The sequence below is a fragment of the Pocillopora verrucosa genome, chromosome 12, assembly GCF_036669915.1.
Source record: "Pocillopora verrucosa isolate sample1 chromosome 12, ASM3666991v2, whole genome shotgun sequence".
Lineage (NCBI taxonomy): Eukaryota > Metazoa > Cnidaria > Anthozoa > Scleractinia > Pocilloporidae > Pocillopora > Pocillopora verrucosa.
This window is the reverse complement of record NC_089323.1, coordinates 11,398,608-11,412,387: the sequence shown is the minus strand read 5'-3', so window position 1 is coordinate 11,412,387 and position 13,780 is coordinate 11,398,608. Positions and strand designations below refer to the sequence as shown.

Below are 13,780 nucleotides of genomic sequence, written 5' to 3'. Positions count from 1 at the left end.
AAAAAAAATCAATTCTATATAACTGTAATTAACCCCTTTACTCCCAAGAGTGCTAGGTCAAAATTTGAGAAGAAATCTTTTAATTTCAATGTGCAGAATCAACAAAAACAAAGAGTAGAACATGACAGTGCTGCTTGACCGCTTACATTTGAATGTTTACACACAAGAGTCTTATCCAAATGAGTTACAACCACATAAAATCAAGTCAAAGCCTGTCTCTGGGAGTGAAAGGGTTAAATACAATTTGTATCATCATCCAAAATGAAATGGATTCATTTTAAGACTATTTTTAGACAGATAGTATTTATTGCAATAAATATAATTTAAGATATTGTATTTTATGGAAAAGAATCAGCAGATTTTATTCACAATTTGTGTCAAACCAAATTTAATGACTGATTAGGACTATTTTACATGAATAGCTGTAGTTGAGGATTAATTCATATGAAGTTTTCAAGAAAAGAAAAATAAATCAAATTCTATCATATTAATAATACAATCAAAAACATTTTACACGTAAACCTTAATTAAGTTTGTAAATAAATTTCATCGAATACTTGAATTTTAGCTGGGATTTTTTAATTTTTAGTATTTATTTTATATTAGGAGCCTCAAAGTTTTGCTTAAAATTCCCAGTAATTCTCAAACATTCCTAGAAATTCCTGAAAATTCCTGGACATTCCTAGAAATTCCTCGGATTTACAGCTTTTCAGGGAAAGTCATTGGTGCTCTGAGTTATAATTCTTAGGAATTCCAAGTCCTGTTGGCTATAAACTTGGAATTTCTGGGAATTTCTAGGTTTTTAGGACCAGAGTTGTTAAAATTGGGAATTCCCAGTCCGACTTTACTGCGAAAATTCACACCTCTTATTCCTAAGAATTCCTACAATAATCCTGGGAATTCCTAGGAATTCCAAAATCCATTTCGCAAGGATAATCTCTTGCCATTCAGCGTCAATTTTCTTTCCAAAAACAAATACAACAACCAATGAAACTAAAAAGATTTAATAATTATTTTTACTAATAAGAGATAATAGAAGCACTTTATTTCTAATTTTAGTTTATATCTTTCCCAATCACTGGAGGAAAAAAAAGCTCTTTTTACATCAATTGCTTTTCAAATTCCCTTAATCCACACTTGTTTATCAGCTTATTTAGCTTGTCATAAAAGGTGGAAAATAACCTGGAGGGATCCTCAGCAAATGATAATGACTCCCATGTGAGTTCCGACAATTCCTGCAAAAACATTGCTGCAAAAAACTTGAAAGGTCATGAGTTGCCATTCTTCAAGGTTTGGTGGTTTCAATAGTTGATTTAAGAACAGAAAATTGAGAAAAATAATGAGTGAGATCTGGAGCGTCACAATCTAGATCGATACCTGAATTTGCATTAAGACTAAATAGGTCAGCCTCACGAAAGCTTGTGAGTCTGTCAACAAAAACATTAGAAAGGAATGAAAGAACTTATCTTTGTGACAAGTATTGTATTGCATTCTTCCTGTGCCATACTATGCAGTACAATGAGGTTCTTCACCCTGATAGGCCGGCTGTTTTCAGTTTTCCAGAGGTAGATGGCTTGGGTCTTTGCCCAGCAATAAGCATAGCTTCACCTATTCTTAAAGATTTTGGCTTTAAATAATAGCTCCTGAGCTTTTGGGGTTAGGTGATCCAAGATATCAGCATTTGAAAGATCACCATTATTAATACCAACGGCTGTTGGGTTTGCTTGATTAATTTCCCGTCGATGTGACATGACATCTTCTCGAGCGATTCTTCGTACAAATTTGCAAATTATTGGTTTCAGGCTAATCGAAGATGAATTTCGGCTGGGCACTCTGTGTGCAGTATGAATGTCGTTAAGTGTAAACATTAGCGCCCATAGCATTAAAAAGTCAGATACAGAGTTTAGCCATTTAAAGAGCAGGTCTCTGCTTAGGCAGATCAATCTCTTGGACTCCCAATAACTTAATTTTGAAGTTCTAAATGAATTGTACCAAACCTGGTCAGCGTAAGACACAGACTGCAGACCGCAGACCGAGGGTAAAATTCAGACAAAGACTGCAGAACAGGGGTAAAATGTAGACTCCGTTCTTCGGTTGAAATTTATGGATATTCCTAGTTTATCTTAAAGATTAAACTTAAAACGAACTTGAGACTTTTACTTGCTCTTAATTTGTTTCAAATTAAGACTACGCCATTTTTCCAATGAATAAAAACACGTCACAGCAAAACAAAATTTCTTAAGCAGCCTTGTCAGCCACGTAGGTTAAGTTGACCATGATACCCAACGATTTATCTCAGGTTAATACTGAATTAAAACACCGAGCGGAATAAGAAAGGCAAACGCCTGGGAATATTCTTCGGAGGTTTTTAATTACATTCTTATCTCGCATCCACAAATTTGCATTAAATTTAAAGAATTTGCACGCCTAACTTCGAAGCGCAAAACAAAGGTACGAGAAACAGGTTTTTAGTGTCCAAGTAATCGAAATTGCCAATATGCGATGAAAGTCTATCACTAATACTTTGAAGGCCGAATGAATTTTGCATGAGCTGCATTTATGTTCAAGCTACCTAACGTTGCTAAGCAGAACTGTTTATTACTTAACAAGGGAAATTTATTCAGCTGGCTGTGAACTGCATATTTAAACACTTACGTTTCTAATCGTGATGCAAATTTTCAACGGAAACGTTGATGAAAATTATCGCCGCTTCGTCATCCTAGTGAATCATTCATGTATGTCAGTACCCCTCTGGTGTAAGGTAGCGAGGCTGAACAGACTGCATCAGCTCTTTAGGTGTATAGATAAAAGTTACTGGCAGTGAAAGTTTACTTAATAAAAGTGTAGTTATAAGAATTCTCGACAAGGTTTCTGCTTCTTCTCTTATGAATTCCCTGCATAACATTTCCAATTAAACAGTCTTTCCAGTATAACTATAATACATCATTGCTTGATAAAAATTATTCTCGTTCTTGAGGAAAGAATTCCCGACCTAGTGGCAAGAGTTTCTGAAATAGAGATTCGTCTCAAGATATTCAGATGGAAAGCATTCTTAACAGAATTCTCTACAAGTTTCGTCGCGAGAAGCTTGATTCTTCTTGAAAGAATCGCAATCAAATTATTATTGATATAAGAATTTTGGATCTTAGTAAACGAAAAAAACATATTCGATCTCGTGACAAGTTCACAAAACCTATGTTAGCGATGGGTTGAATCTTTGATGAGTTGGATAGATGAAGGTTCTAACTAACACATTTATCTAAGTACCCTGCAAACGGGCGCGGTCCATGCAGCCATAAATTTAATTTTCACGGAAAGGTTCTTTCAAAATTCCTGAAACCATCACTTGTTTGATGAGAATTTGAAGTGATTCCGAAATTCATGTAGCTTTGGCACTTTGATCCAAATTTGGGCCTTCTTTCCACGGATACTTTCGAACTGAAGATGTCTAAGTACTAATGCACAATCTCAGAAAGTTCGTCCACCAACCATCAAAATAATTTTAGATTCGCATGACATTCGTTACCAGCCGGTTATTGCTCACATTATGTTTAAATGTGGTCTTTTGTGGGAATTCTAGAAATATACGCATGGCTACCAGCATTCACTCTGAGTTATCGATCACAACATCCACCAACTTATGGTGGGCACAAGCGGAGAACTCTTCTTTAATAGTATCAAATCAATAGCTTGCCATTTTTAGGCTCACACCGATTACCCTCAATCGATTTGCACGAAATTCTTGGGAAATTCAGCACCTATTTTTAACGTGACACGAGCCACAATTAACTCAATTTTCGAAGTGTTAAGAACATCACAATTTTCGCGTACACACAAGTTCGGATATATCAACTAGAAAACCGATATCATTTCCGAGATCGCTTAAAATTTTCAACCGATTATCCAATACTTTCAAGAGATTTGAAAGAACCTTTTCTGGGTATCAAGTCCAATCAAGAACGTACAAAGCTACATAGCATTGTCTATTTTGAGCTAAAATTTGCAAAAAACTTACCATCCACCTTAGCTTTCTCGGAATCATTCTGCCAGAAGTTTCAGGAATTTCAGAAAGCCCTAAGAAAAGGTTCTTTCAACTGGTATAAATCTGAAGCACTGATAATTCCTAGAAAGAAAATACCTGAGGGCCTTCCACGCTCAACGTAAATGATCGTGACTCGACAAACACCGGTGAAAAGCAGTGGAAAAGTCGTAAAAACTGAAGTGAGTAGAATTACAGTATCTGCATTACTTCGCTCTGTGATTGGACAACATAAAACGCCTTCCCTTTTTTACTGGGATACCTGTGGTAGCCCAGTCATAAAACGCATTTGTTTTTTTTGTCGTCTTTTTTTTTCCTCCGCCACAAAATGGAAAAATTGCGCAATAGTATCCAGTTGTCAAAAGGTGGAAAAAAAACAGTGAAGCAAAATAATTTAGCTTACACCTCTAGTATTCAGAGGAAACTTTACTTCAAACAGTATTATTTCCTTAAGTCTATTTAACATCAATAATAGTTAGTTGGTAGCCCAGTCATAAAACGCATTTGTTTTTTTTTTGTCGTCTTTTTTTTTCCTCCGCCACAAAATGGAAAAATTGCGCAATAGTATCCAGTTGTCAAAAGATGGAAAAAAAACAGTGAAGCAAAATAATTTAGCTTACACCTCTAGTATTCAGAGGAAACTTTACTTCAAACAGTATTATTTCCTTAAGTCTATTTAACATCAATAATAGTTAGTTGATAGTTGATGTTGATATGTTCACATTTTATAAAATAACATCTTTAGAACATCTGATTAACATGATCAGAATGTTAACTCTTTCGCTCCTGTCTTTTCTGAGAGTTTGTTTCTTAAGTTAAATCTCATCAAAACCGGAACCGCGTTTTTCTCAGCTGCCTTTTTTTACCTGGGAAACGAACCAGGAGTTCAATGTCAACGACCAGCGGTTACCGCTCTAAGAGTCACATCTTTCCCAACATGGCGGACACGTCGACTTTGTTCCAAGGTATATTTCGACTATAAATTTTTATTCTTTGAAATTGCAAGGAATGAAAAGGGACTAAATTTAATAGTAAGTCTTTTAAATGCTACTTCAAATATCTCGTTATCCTTTTTGTTCGAAGATTTGAAGTTTTTGCTCGCTAAAATTAACCTCTACTGTGCGGCATGTGTGCTGTATTGCGTTATTTATTTGCCATCATTTTCTCGCATTATTTAAATGGATCTCAATTAATATTGGATTTAATTTTTCTAATTCTCCCAGGGATGTCCCTCTCACTCAAACACGTTTGCCTTGGTGTTCTTGTACTCCAGACTTCATCTTTAGTTCTAACGATGAGATACTCGAGAACGCTTCATCAAGAGGGCGATCCCATGTATATTGCTTCTACTGCCGTAGTGTTCGCTGAAATTTTTAAAGTGTGTGCGTGTGTAGCGGTTATTTTTCATCAGTCAAAGTTCCGATGGTCCGTTTTTCTTGGACAGTTACGGGAGGAGATTTATGACAAGCCATGGGAGACCCTCAAGTTGGCGGTACCCTCAGGGTTGTACACGATTCAAAATAATCTTCTGTTTGTTGCTCTGTCTAATTTGGATGCTGCCACGTATCAGGTGGGTAGATTAGGGGGAGGCTGGCTCTCGGAGACGCTTTCCAAATTGACTGGATCTTATTTAGCTAGCGCAATTATTATTCCATGTTTAGTTGATGCACATTTGTACGTGTACGTTGACTTATTATAAAAACTGTAATTAAATTGATTGATAAATATCTGAGTCAGCTACTCCCGAAAATACGTTGTGTCCTTTTATACGCATTGTTTATATTGTTTGACATCTGAGATATGAAGTATTTAAAGCATGGAAAGAATCTTTGCAATGAAAATAGTAGTGATATTTATTCATTCTTTTCCTTTCCAGGTTACATACCAACTGAAGATTTTAACTACAGCTTTATTCTCTGTGTGCATGCTTCACAAAAAGTTAGGTGTTTTAAAATGGATTTCCCTTCTCCTCCTTATGCTTGGAGTTACTTTAGTTCAGGTGAGATTGTATTTTGGGATACTCAAGGATCAATGCTAATGGCACAAGATTTTCATGGCTTATTTTGTACTGATTTTATTTTGTGATATCATCAATATCCCAGATATCTTAGTACAGAGTGGTGAGTGAAATATTGCCACGTGGCCCCATGTGTGCCTATGCATGCAGGGCTAAGCTTCACTCTTAACCTTTTAACTCCCAAGAGTGACCAAGACAAAATTTCTCCTTACTATATCGATACAATATCATGCAGACAAGTGATGAGAATAAAAGAAAATATCCATTATGGAATTACTTATTGATCCCATTCCAAATTCTCCAAACGAACATAATGAGAATCATTTGGTAGACAGTTAGGAGAATTACCCCTCCCCTCCCTATCCTAGGCATTTTTTTTCATCTTCCCTCAACAGTTCTCTGATAATGATTCACACTCTGGAAATTGGAGAGGTGTTGTGAGGGAAAAAATCTTGTCCAGAAATGCAACACACTACTTCTATTGGGGCCACATCCAACATCCTCTATCAATTTGGTATTAATTTCACCAACCAGTAGTTCACAATATTCTGATTATCACCTCCTTAGTTTCGTTTTTTTACTCACTCTGCTCTTACCCTCAGAGATTTTTACCAATTTGATACAGCAGTTTAAACACTTCATCTGAATGTTTAGGTCTTGCTTGCCATTAACCCATTAACTCCTATGAATGACCAAGACATAATTACAATATCATTACAATATCAATACAATATCAACCAGAAAAGAGATATGAATAAAGAAAAATATCAATTTGGGAATAATTAGTTGATCCAATACTAAGTTCTCTGAACTAATATCATAAGAACTGTATGATTGACAATAAGGAGAATTATAAATTTGATCTGAGTATTAAAGGGTTAAATATACCTTTCAATATGCTACTCTTACTCTGAATATTCTTTGCTATTCACCTTTGAGCAATTGCACCAGAATATATTATTATCATCATAGGAATTAAAGAGTGAAAATCATCTTTTTTGTGCTATATTATTTCCCTTTTTTTGTGTATACTGCAATTATTCACTTCAGTGTCAATGGCTGGCAATGGATAGTTACCCCACAGCTTTGTGCTTCTGTAGGTATCCACCACAAGCCACTTCCACTTAGTTTAATAATCCTTAATTATCCCTTTGTTTGACTTTTTTGTGTATTTGTTTTTCTTGTTAATAGTGGCATCCAGATAAAGGTGAAGAATCCCCCGCAAAGGATACTTCAGTATCAGGAAAATTTATAGGACTTATAGCTGTTCTCACAGCCTGCTGTTCCAGTGGATTTGCTGGGGTCTATTTTGAAAAGATTTTAAAAGGAACTAAAGCATCTATATGGATGAGAAATATTCAGTTAGGTAAGACCAAACTTGTGCTACTGACCCTGGTTGGTCGAAGGATGGACAATGCTATCCACTGGATAAATCTCTATCTGGTGGATAGAGCAGTACGTTTTGTTAACACTTATCCATTGGATAGCATTATCTGCTCTTTGAACAATTGGACTCAGGTCTACATGTAAGGTGAAGTTTGCACACAAACAAGGTTGCTTGTATTGCTGCAAATGGAGCTTCTTCCAGTTTCTAGAGTATTCAGTGACTTTGGATTTTTGTTTCTCTTTTTTATGGGATACTAGTCCAGCACATGAACTGTGCATATGTGTAACATCCAGTGTTTTACCAACTTGCCAGTAGCAATATATTAAAGTTCACTTAGCAACCAGGTGGACAATCAGACATGCTAGTAGCTATCTAAACTATTTGTTGTTGGGGGGGGGGGGAGGGGGGGGGGGCTGATGTATTTAAATGTTAGTCAGTCAAGATGCCAATAAGAAGAATTTGTTTAACAACTGAGAAGTTCTTTAGTTGGTGATCAATTTCTTTATTCTTGGGACCTTACTGTGTGATTGAGGGGTGATATTGTAATGAGAATTTAGACGAAGAGAGACAAGTCATTTGTAGGGGCTGGAGGGTTAACCTTGGATTAGATTAATCCTATATTGAGCAAGGTATATGTAGCTCTTATGAATTTTTTTTTTCTACAACATATACCAGCAAGAGAGGATTTTAACTTGTGTCCCTTTAGCTGTAATTGTAGTCTAACTTGACTCTGTATTTGAGACTTGATTGTGAAAGTTTAAGGAGAATCCAGACTCTTTGTTTGTAATTTGAAGTGTTTTAACCCTTACGCTCCCAAGATCTCTTTGATAATTCTCCCTGCTGTCTGCCATACAGTTCTTATAAAGGAGTTTGGATAATTTAGTATTAGATCAACTAGCAATCCCCTAATTGATATATTTTTCTCAATTCTCATCACTTGTCTTCTTGATTTTGTATTAATATTGTAAGGAGAAATTCTGTCTTGGTCACTCATGGGAATTTAAGGGTTAAGTAAATACATACATTGTGTACTAGTAGTTGAAAATAATCCCATACGGGCCTGAATTTTTTTTCAGGTCCTATTTTCAACTACTAGTTCAGTAGGGTTCTTAGCTGCAAGGATCTCTTAAATTCATTTCTTCACTGCAGTGCAAATATATGAATTTCGTATATCTAAAATCATTATTCATCACTTGGATGGTTTATTTGGACCCAACATATTGACCAGCTCCCAGTTGGCCTGTTAACTCAGTTGGTAGAGCACTGCACCGGTATCGCAGAGGTCAGGGGTTTAAATCCCTTACGGGCCTGAATTTTTTTCAGGTCCAATTTTCAACTACTAGTTCAGTAGTGTTCTTAGCTGCAAGGATCTCTTAAATTCGTTTCTTCACCGCAGTGCAAATGTATGAATTTCATTTATCTAAAATCACACACATTGTGTATAAGTTTGAGTTTTCATGAGAGTGATTCAGTCACATTCATGCATCTTTCCTTACTGACATTTTTCTCCTTGGTTGTATTTTTTAGGAACTTTTGGTGTGATATTTGGTCTGATAGCAGTGTATGGAAATGATGGACAAGCTGTAGCAGATCAAGGTTTTCTTCAAAGTTATAACATGATCACATGGATAGTTATTTCACTTCAGGTACGTTGGCTAAGAAAGTAACGTTCAGGCGCCAGTATGACTCGAGGGTGTGTGTGGGGGGACAGAGGCTAAACTATTTCAAGGGCTTCCAAATAGGAAGTGTCGGGAGAGATTATTGTGTACTTTCTGAGGGTTGAATTGCAAGACGCTTTTTACCCCGAAATTTTAGTTATGAATTAAATGAACATTTATTTGGTGAAACAGTGTAGACGAAAAGGGACCGGTGATTGAAACTATAATAGTAAAAGAGCGAAGTTATGTCTAAAGCACATGGGAACGTTAATGAAACAAGTGGCGATCGGTTTTAGTTTAATGCCTGATTAGTTGCTGGGTTCTTAGTAAATTGAAGCAATATGGCGGGTGGTTTAGGCTTAGTAAATACGTGCCTGATAGAAAATGGAAGAGTGCTCAACCATCGAAAAAATTTAAAAGCATCTATCTTGTGGAATGCGAAAATGGCTTTCGAGAAAGTTGTCTGTTTGTGAACTGTTTTGTAGCATTGACCTGTTTTTTTTCATTCGGGTTGCTGTTCACAACTTACGTTGTGTCGCATTATTAGGCGCTTTTTAGGCGGCGACTGACAGTGAGAACCTGGAGTTGACACAGTGACGCGAGTTTTCTTCACCAATGAAAAACCGAAAACTCGAAGCGCTACATCAAAAATAAGAATACAAAGTCCTGTACATTTTCATTTGTGACGAGGAAACCTCCAAAACACGCGACTCGACGTGTGACTCTTCGCTGTTCACTTAAACAAGATGTATTTTTATTTTATTTTACAGGCATTTGGTGGATTAGTAGTTGCTGCGGTTGTGAAGTACGCCGACAATATATTGAAGGGGTTTGCCACGTCCGTGTCAATAGTTGTGTCGTCACTGGTGTCGTTCCATTTCCTTAATGACTTCAAGCCAACAAAGTGAGTGCCTTTATTATGTTAAATAATAATCTCGCTTTGTGTTTATCTTACTGTTTTCTACTTTTATGGGAAAAAACTTACAAAAATCAATGAATACAAGAGAGGATTAATCTACTTGTAAAAGAGGTATGCTCAATCATAGGGTTGATTCCTTAGATTAGCCCTCATAAATTATATTTTACGTTATATGTTGAATTTGTCTCGCGTTTTGATTGGTTCTCACCTGTGATCTATTGAAGGACAGACGCACAAATGACGCCACTATTAACAACATTTTGCTTCTTTATTAACAAAACAAACAGAATCCATGAAAATCTTGATATGACCAATTCTGTTTAGTCTACGTTCACGCCCTTATTATAAGCGCCGCAGGGTGCGCGTTTTTCGGCCCGCAGGAAGATTTGAGACGAGTAAGTGAGAGGTTTTTCTGAGGGTCTGGACCTCATTATCAGTGCCAGACCTCTTGCGGGCCTCTAGTTGCTCAAGGTCACCCACTTTCCCACGGACGAAGAACGCTCTTGCTGAAGGGTTAATGATGAGGGTTTGCTCCCAGGCCAAATGCTGTTTGGCGAATTTTCTATGGTCTTCATCTCTTCATCCCATGAAACATGTATTCATTCCTCTCAAAAATAATCTAGCAGTACGTGAGGGAAATGGAACATTATTCCTGGAAAACCGGAGTCGTGTTGTCCAAACTTTAAGTCAAGTCGCCCGAAATCCCGAGTCATGTCGCCCGATTTTTTATCACATATAAAAGTATAAAAATAGCAAATTATAAGAAAGCGCTGAAGGTAGCGATTGATCGAACAATCCTTGTCTATCTGCCTGCCTGTCTGTCTGTATGTCAGTCTCTTTGTCTGCTTGTCGGTCTGTCTGTCTGCCTGCCAGTCAGTCTTTCTATCTGCCTGTCAGTCTGTCTGCCTACTTGTCTCTCTGTCTGGCTGTCGATCAGTCTGTCTGCCCGTCAGTTGGTCTGTCTACCTGTCGCTTGGTCTGTCTGCCTGTCGGTCTGTTTGTCTGTCTCTGTGTCTGTCTACCTTTCTAGTTACCGTTTCTGTAACTCCAACCAAATTACAAATCTTCTGTCCCAGGTCGTTACGCACAACACCAGACCACTGGCTAAAAATCAAACATTTATATGTTTTTGGTTTTTCTGTATTTCAGCTTTTTCTTTTTGGGTACCTGTGGAGTTTTAACAGCCACGTTTTTGTACGGTTTGCCTGAGAAGAAATCACCTCAACTGACACCTGCAAAACCCGTGTAGTGCCCGATGGATGTTATTACAAAGGTAGTGATAGTTGTAATTATATATTTTTATATGTTTTGAATTCTGCTCTACCCATCAACGTGTGCTATTGTCAAAAATGGAAACATGACATATCGATATCATGCAAACCGTTCTTTTAAAAGATAGGAACATGTCAAACTCAAGTTTAGCGCCTTCTTCATACTCTTTGTTGTGTTTATTTAAAGGATTATGTGTCTTGTTGTAGGGTCGGTTATTGTATCAGCTGATGGGCGATGTAAGGTCGGTTTACTGTGAGCCGATTGTCGACCGGTGGTTGACAATCACCCGACCAATAGACGGCCAATGTCTTGATGTCCTGGTAGGCTAGACCATCAGTCAAGTGGGGGTGAACTATGAGGCTGTTATCAACTGACTTTTGATCACTACCGACCAATAAATCGATCTTTCTTGGGTCCAAAATATCGACCGAGGCTGAATAGAACACGTGTCTTTTAGAGAGGAGAAGCTTACGTAGAATTCTCGCTAATTTCTTATTGAAGTCGCATGAAGGCGACCTGGAAATTTCCATAATCCAAGTTTCTCTCAGATTGAAGATGTTCTTTTGTTTTTAATGCTTTGTTTACTTGTTTGTTTTTTCTAACTATAATTTCAATAGCTATTTGAAACATTCTAAGCTCGAACTCCTAATAGTTGCTCGTGGTCAAAATAGGGAACCCAAGATCATTGGTATGTTAATAAAGTAGAATTTCGGTTAACTGATGGTAAAATCCACGCAGGCTGTTGGGAAAATAGGAGAAAAGCTTTTAAACTAAGAGCCGGGGGCGGTAAACCGAAAGAAAGTGCGGTCTATTGCCTTTTTTAAATACAATTCGGTATTTTGGGGGTTTATGGGTACAATAAACGATAAGTTTTTGACCAATCAGAACGCCCTTCGTATTTCAGCTATTTTATAATATTGTGATAAAATTTCCAATCATGGAACAGAGGAAATGTTTTGACTTAGTACAACTTCAGATCAGCAAATTTTGGTTCCCACGCACTCTTAGCTCTTTTATCGATGAGATGTTTTATTTATTTAATGTTACATATCTTACATACTCACGGTGCGTTGTAAGAAGGTCACAGTGAATACACTTTATAAGTAAAGAAAAGTAACTCTAACGAAGTAATTATGATGCGTTGTGGGCATGTTGATCGAGGGGCCTGGCTTTGAACCTGTACCCGTCGGGGACTGGGCGGAAGGATAGTAGATCGATAAACTACGGGATATATTTAATAGATTTATGTTTATTATTACGAGAGCAAGGTAACAATAATTTTCTAAATAAAAAACAACTTTTATCTATTTACCAAACATGTTTCGACACCCTTATGTCTTCTCAAGTTGCAAACGTGTTCTATATAGTTTGAATATTTCTTTGTAATCACGTCTTATATTAACTTTGTAAAATAACATTCTAAAATTGCGTTGCAAAATGACCACAATTTGAGAAGGTAAAATACACTGAAAAAGAGAATAGCAAAAGTTTCTTAAGTGAGAACAGAAGATTAAAATTACCATAAGCAACTCTTCATCTAGTGTATTTTAACACTTCAAATTGTTAACGTAATTTTGTAACGTAATTTGTGACTGTAAAAGTTATACTATACAACGAACATGGGCGCCTGAAGATGGTCTAGAATGTCGAAACATGTTTTTAATTAGGAGACTTTGATTCAAACAATCGGTTCAGCGCTGCCTTCCGAACAAGTTATTGCCTTGAAAGGCTATGCGCTGATTTGGAGGGGCTTTGGAAAACGTTGAGTTTGAATAAAGCTATTTGATTAGTGATAAAGAGGGAAAAAGAGAATGTGAAAATATATTTATTGTGTTCTTTAGCCATATTAACTTGCCGAGGTAAGGGATGGTGTTATATTAAAACAGACTGTAGTCGGAAATTTGAAAGCAGAGGAATAAATGGAGTCAAAAATTGTCATTGAAATTTGTTTATTTTCCATTGCCAAACAACCTTAGATCTTGAAAAAGTTTCTGTTTACGAAAGCTGTGCGCTTTTACAGGGGCGGTGGAAAACGAAGAGGTTTTCGTGGCAAAGATCTACGCGCCCGTCCAAATTTACGCTGGCGATGTAGCTTATATGTGAGGTTTTCAAGCCTGTTTTGGATGATTTCCTAAACGATTTATATTTTTCATTGATTATTTGATGATTGAAATAGAAATGACTTCCGATCAAACGTGCTTACATTTTACTCTACCGCTGTCTCGCACGTAAACAAGCACTCTAAGTTGTGCGGCAAGACTGTCACGGTTTTAAACATGAATGGGGTCGTCACGTAATCTCGGGTACACGAATTCTCGTACCAGTCCTACTCTAAAGCACTCTTCGCTGCTACGGCGGGTCGACGTTACTCGCCCTGGGGGAGGGTTACCTAACACAACGGGGTTTCCGTCGGCTATGAGTAACCTCAGCTCCCTATTATTTTAAAACAATACGAATATTGGACAGGAAAATTTTACCTTTCTTTTAC

At 37.0% G+C, this 13,780-nt stretch overlaps 1 protein-coding gene across 2 annotated transcripts; it reads left to right on the top strand.

The window, feature by feature from the left end:
• Nucleotides 1-4,966: 4,966 nt before the first annotated feature.
• LOC131781305 (UDP-N-acetylglucosamine transporter-like) lies at nucleotides 4,967-13,228 on the top strand. Of its 2 annotated transcripts, none has more exons than XM_059097945.2 (8): nucleotides 4,967-5,070; nucleotides 5,263-5,609; nucleotides 5,916-6,038; nucleotides 7,248-7,422; nucleotides 8,971-9,089; nucleotides 9,872-10,005; nucleotides 11,170-11,293; nucleotides 11,499-13,228. In XM_059097945.2, exons 2-7 carry the CDS (start codon nucleotides 5,265-5,267, stop codon nucleotides 11,267-11,269), a joined length of 996 nt encoding a protein of 331 aa, XP_058953928.2. In that variant the 5' UTR covers nucleotides 4,967-5,070; nucleotides 5,263-5,264; the 3' UTR covers nucleotides 11,270-11,293; nucleotides 11,499-13,228. The 2 variants fall into 2 exon arrangements, with proteins under 2 accessions (XP_058953928.2, XP_058953925.2); XM_059097942.2 differs by having other exon boundaries at nucleotides 4,970-5,004.
• Nucleotides 13,229-13,780: the final 552 nt, after the last annotated feature.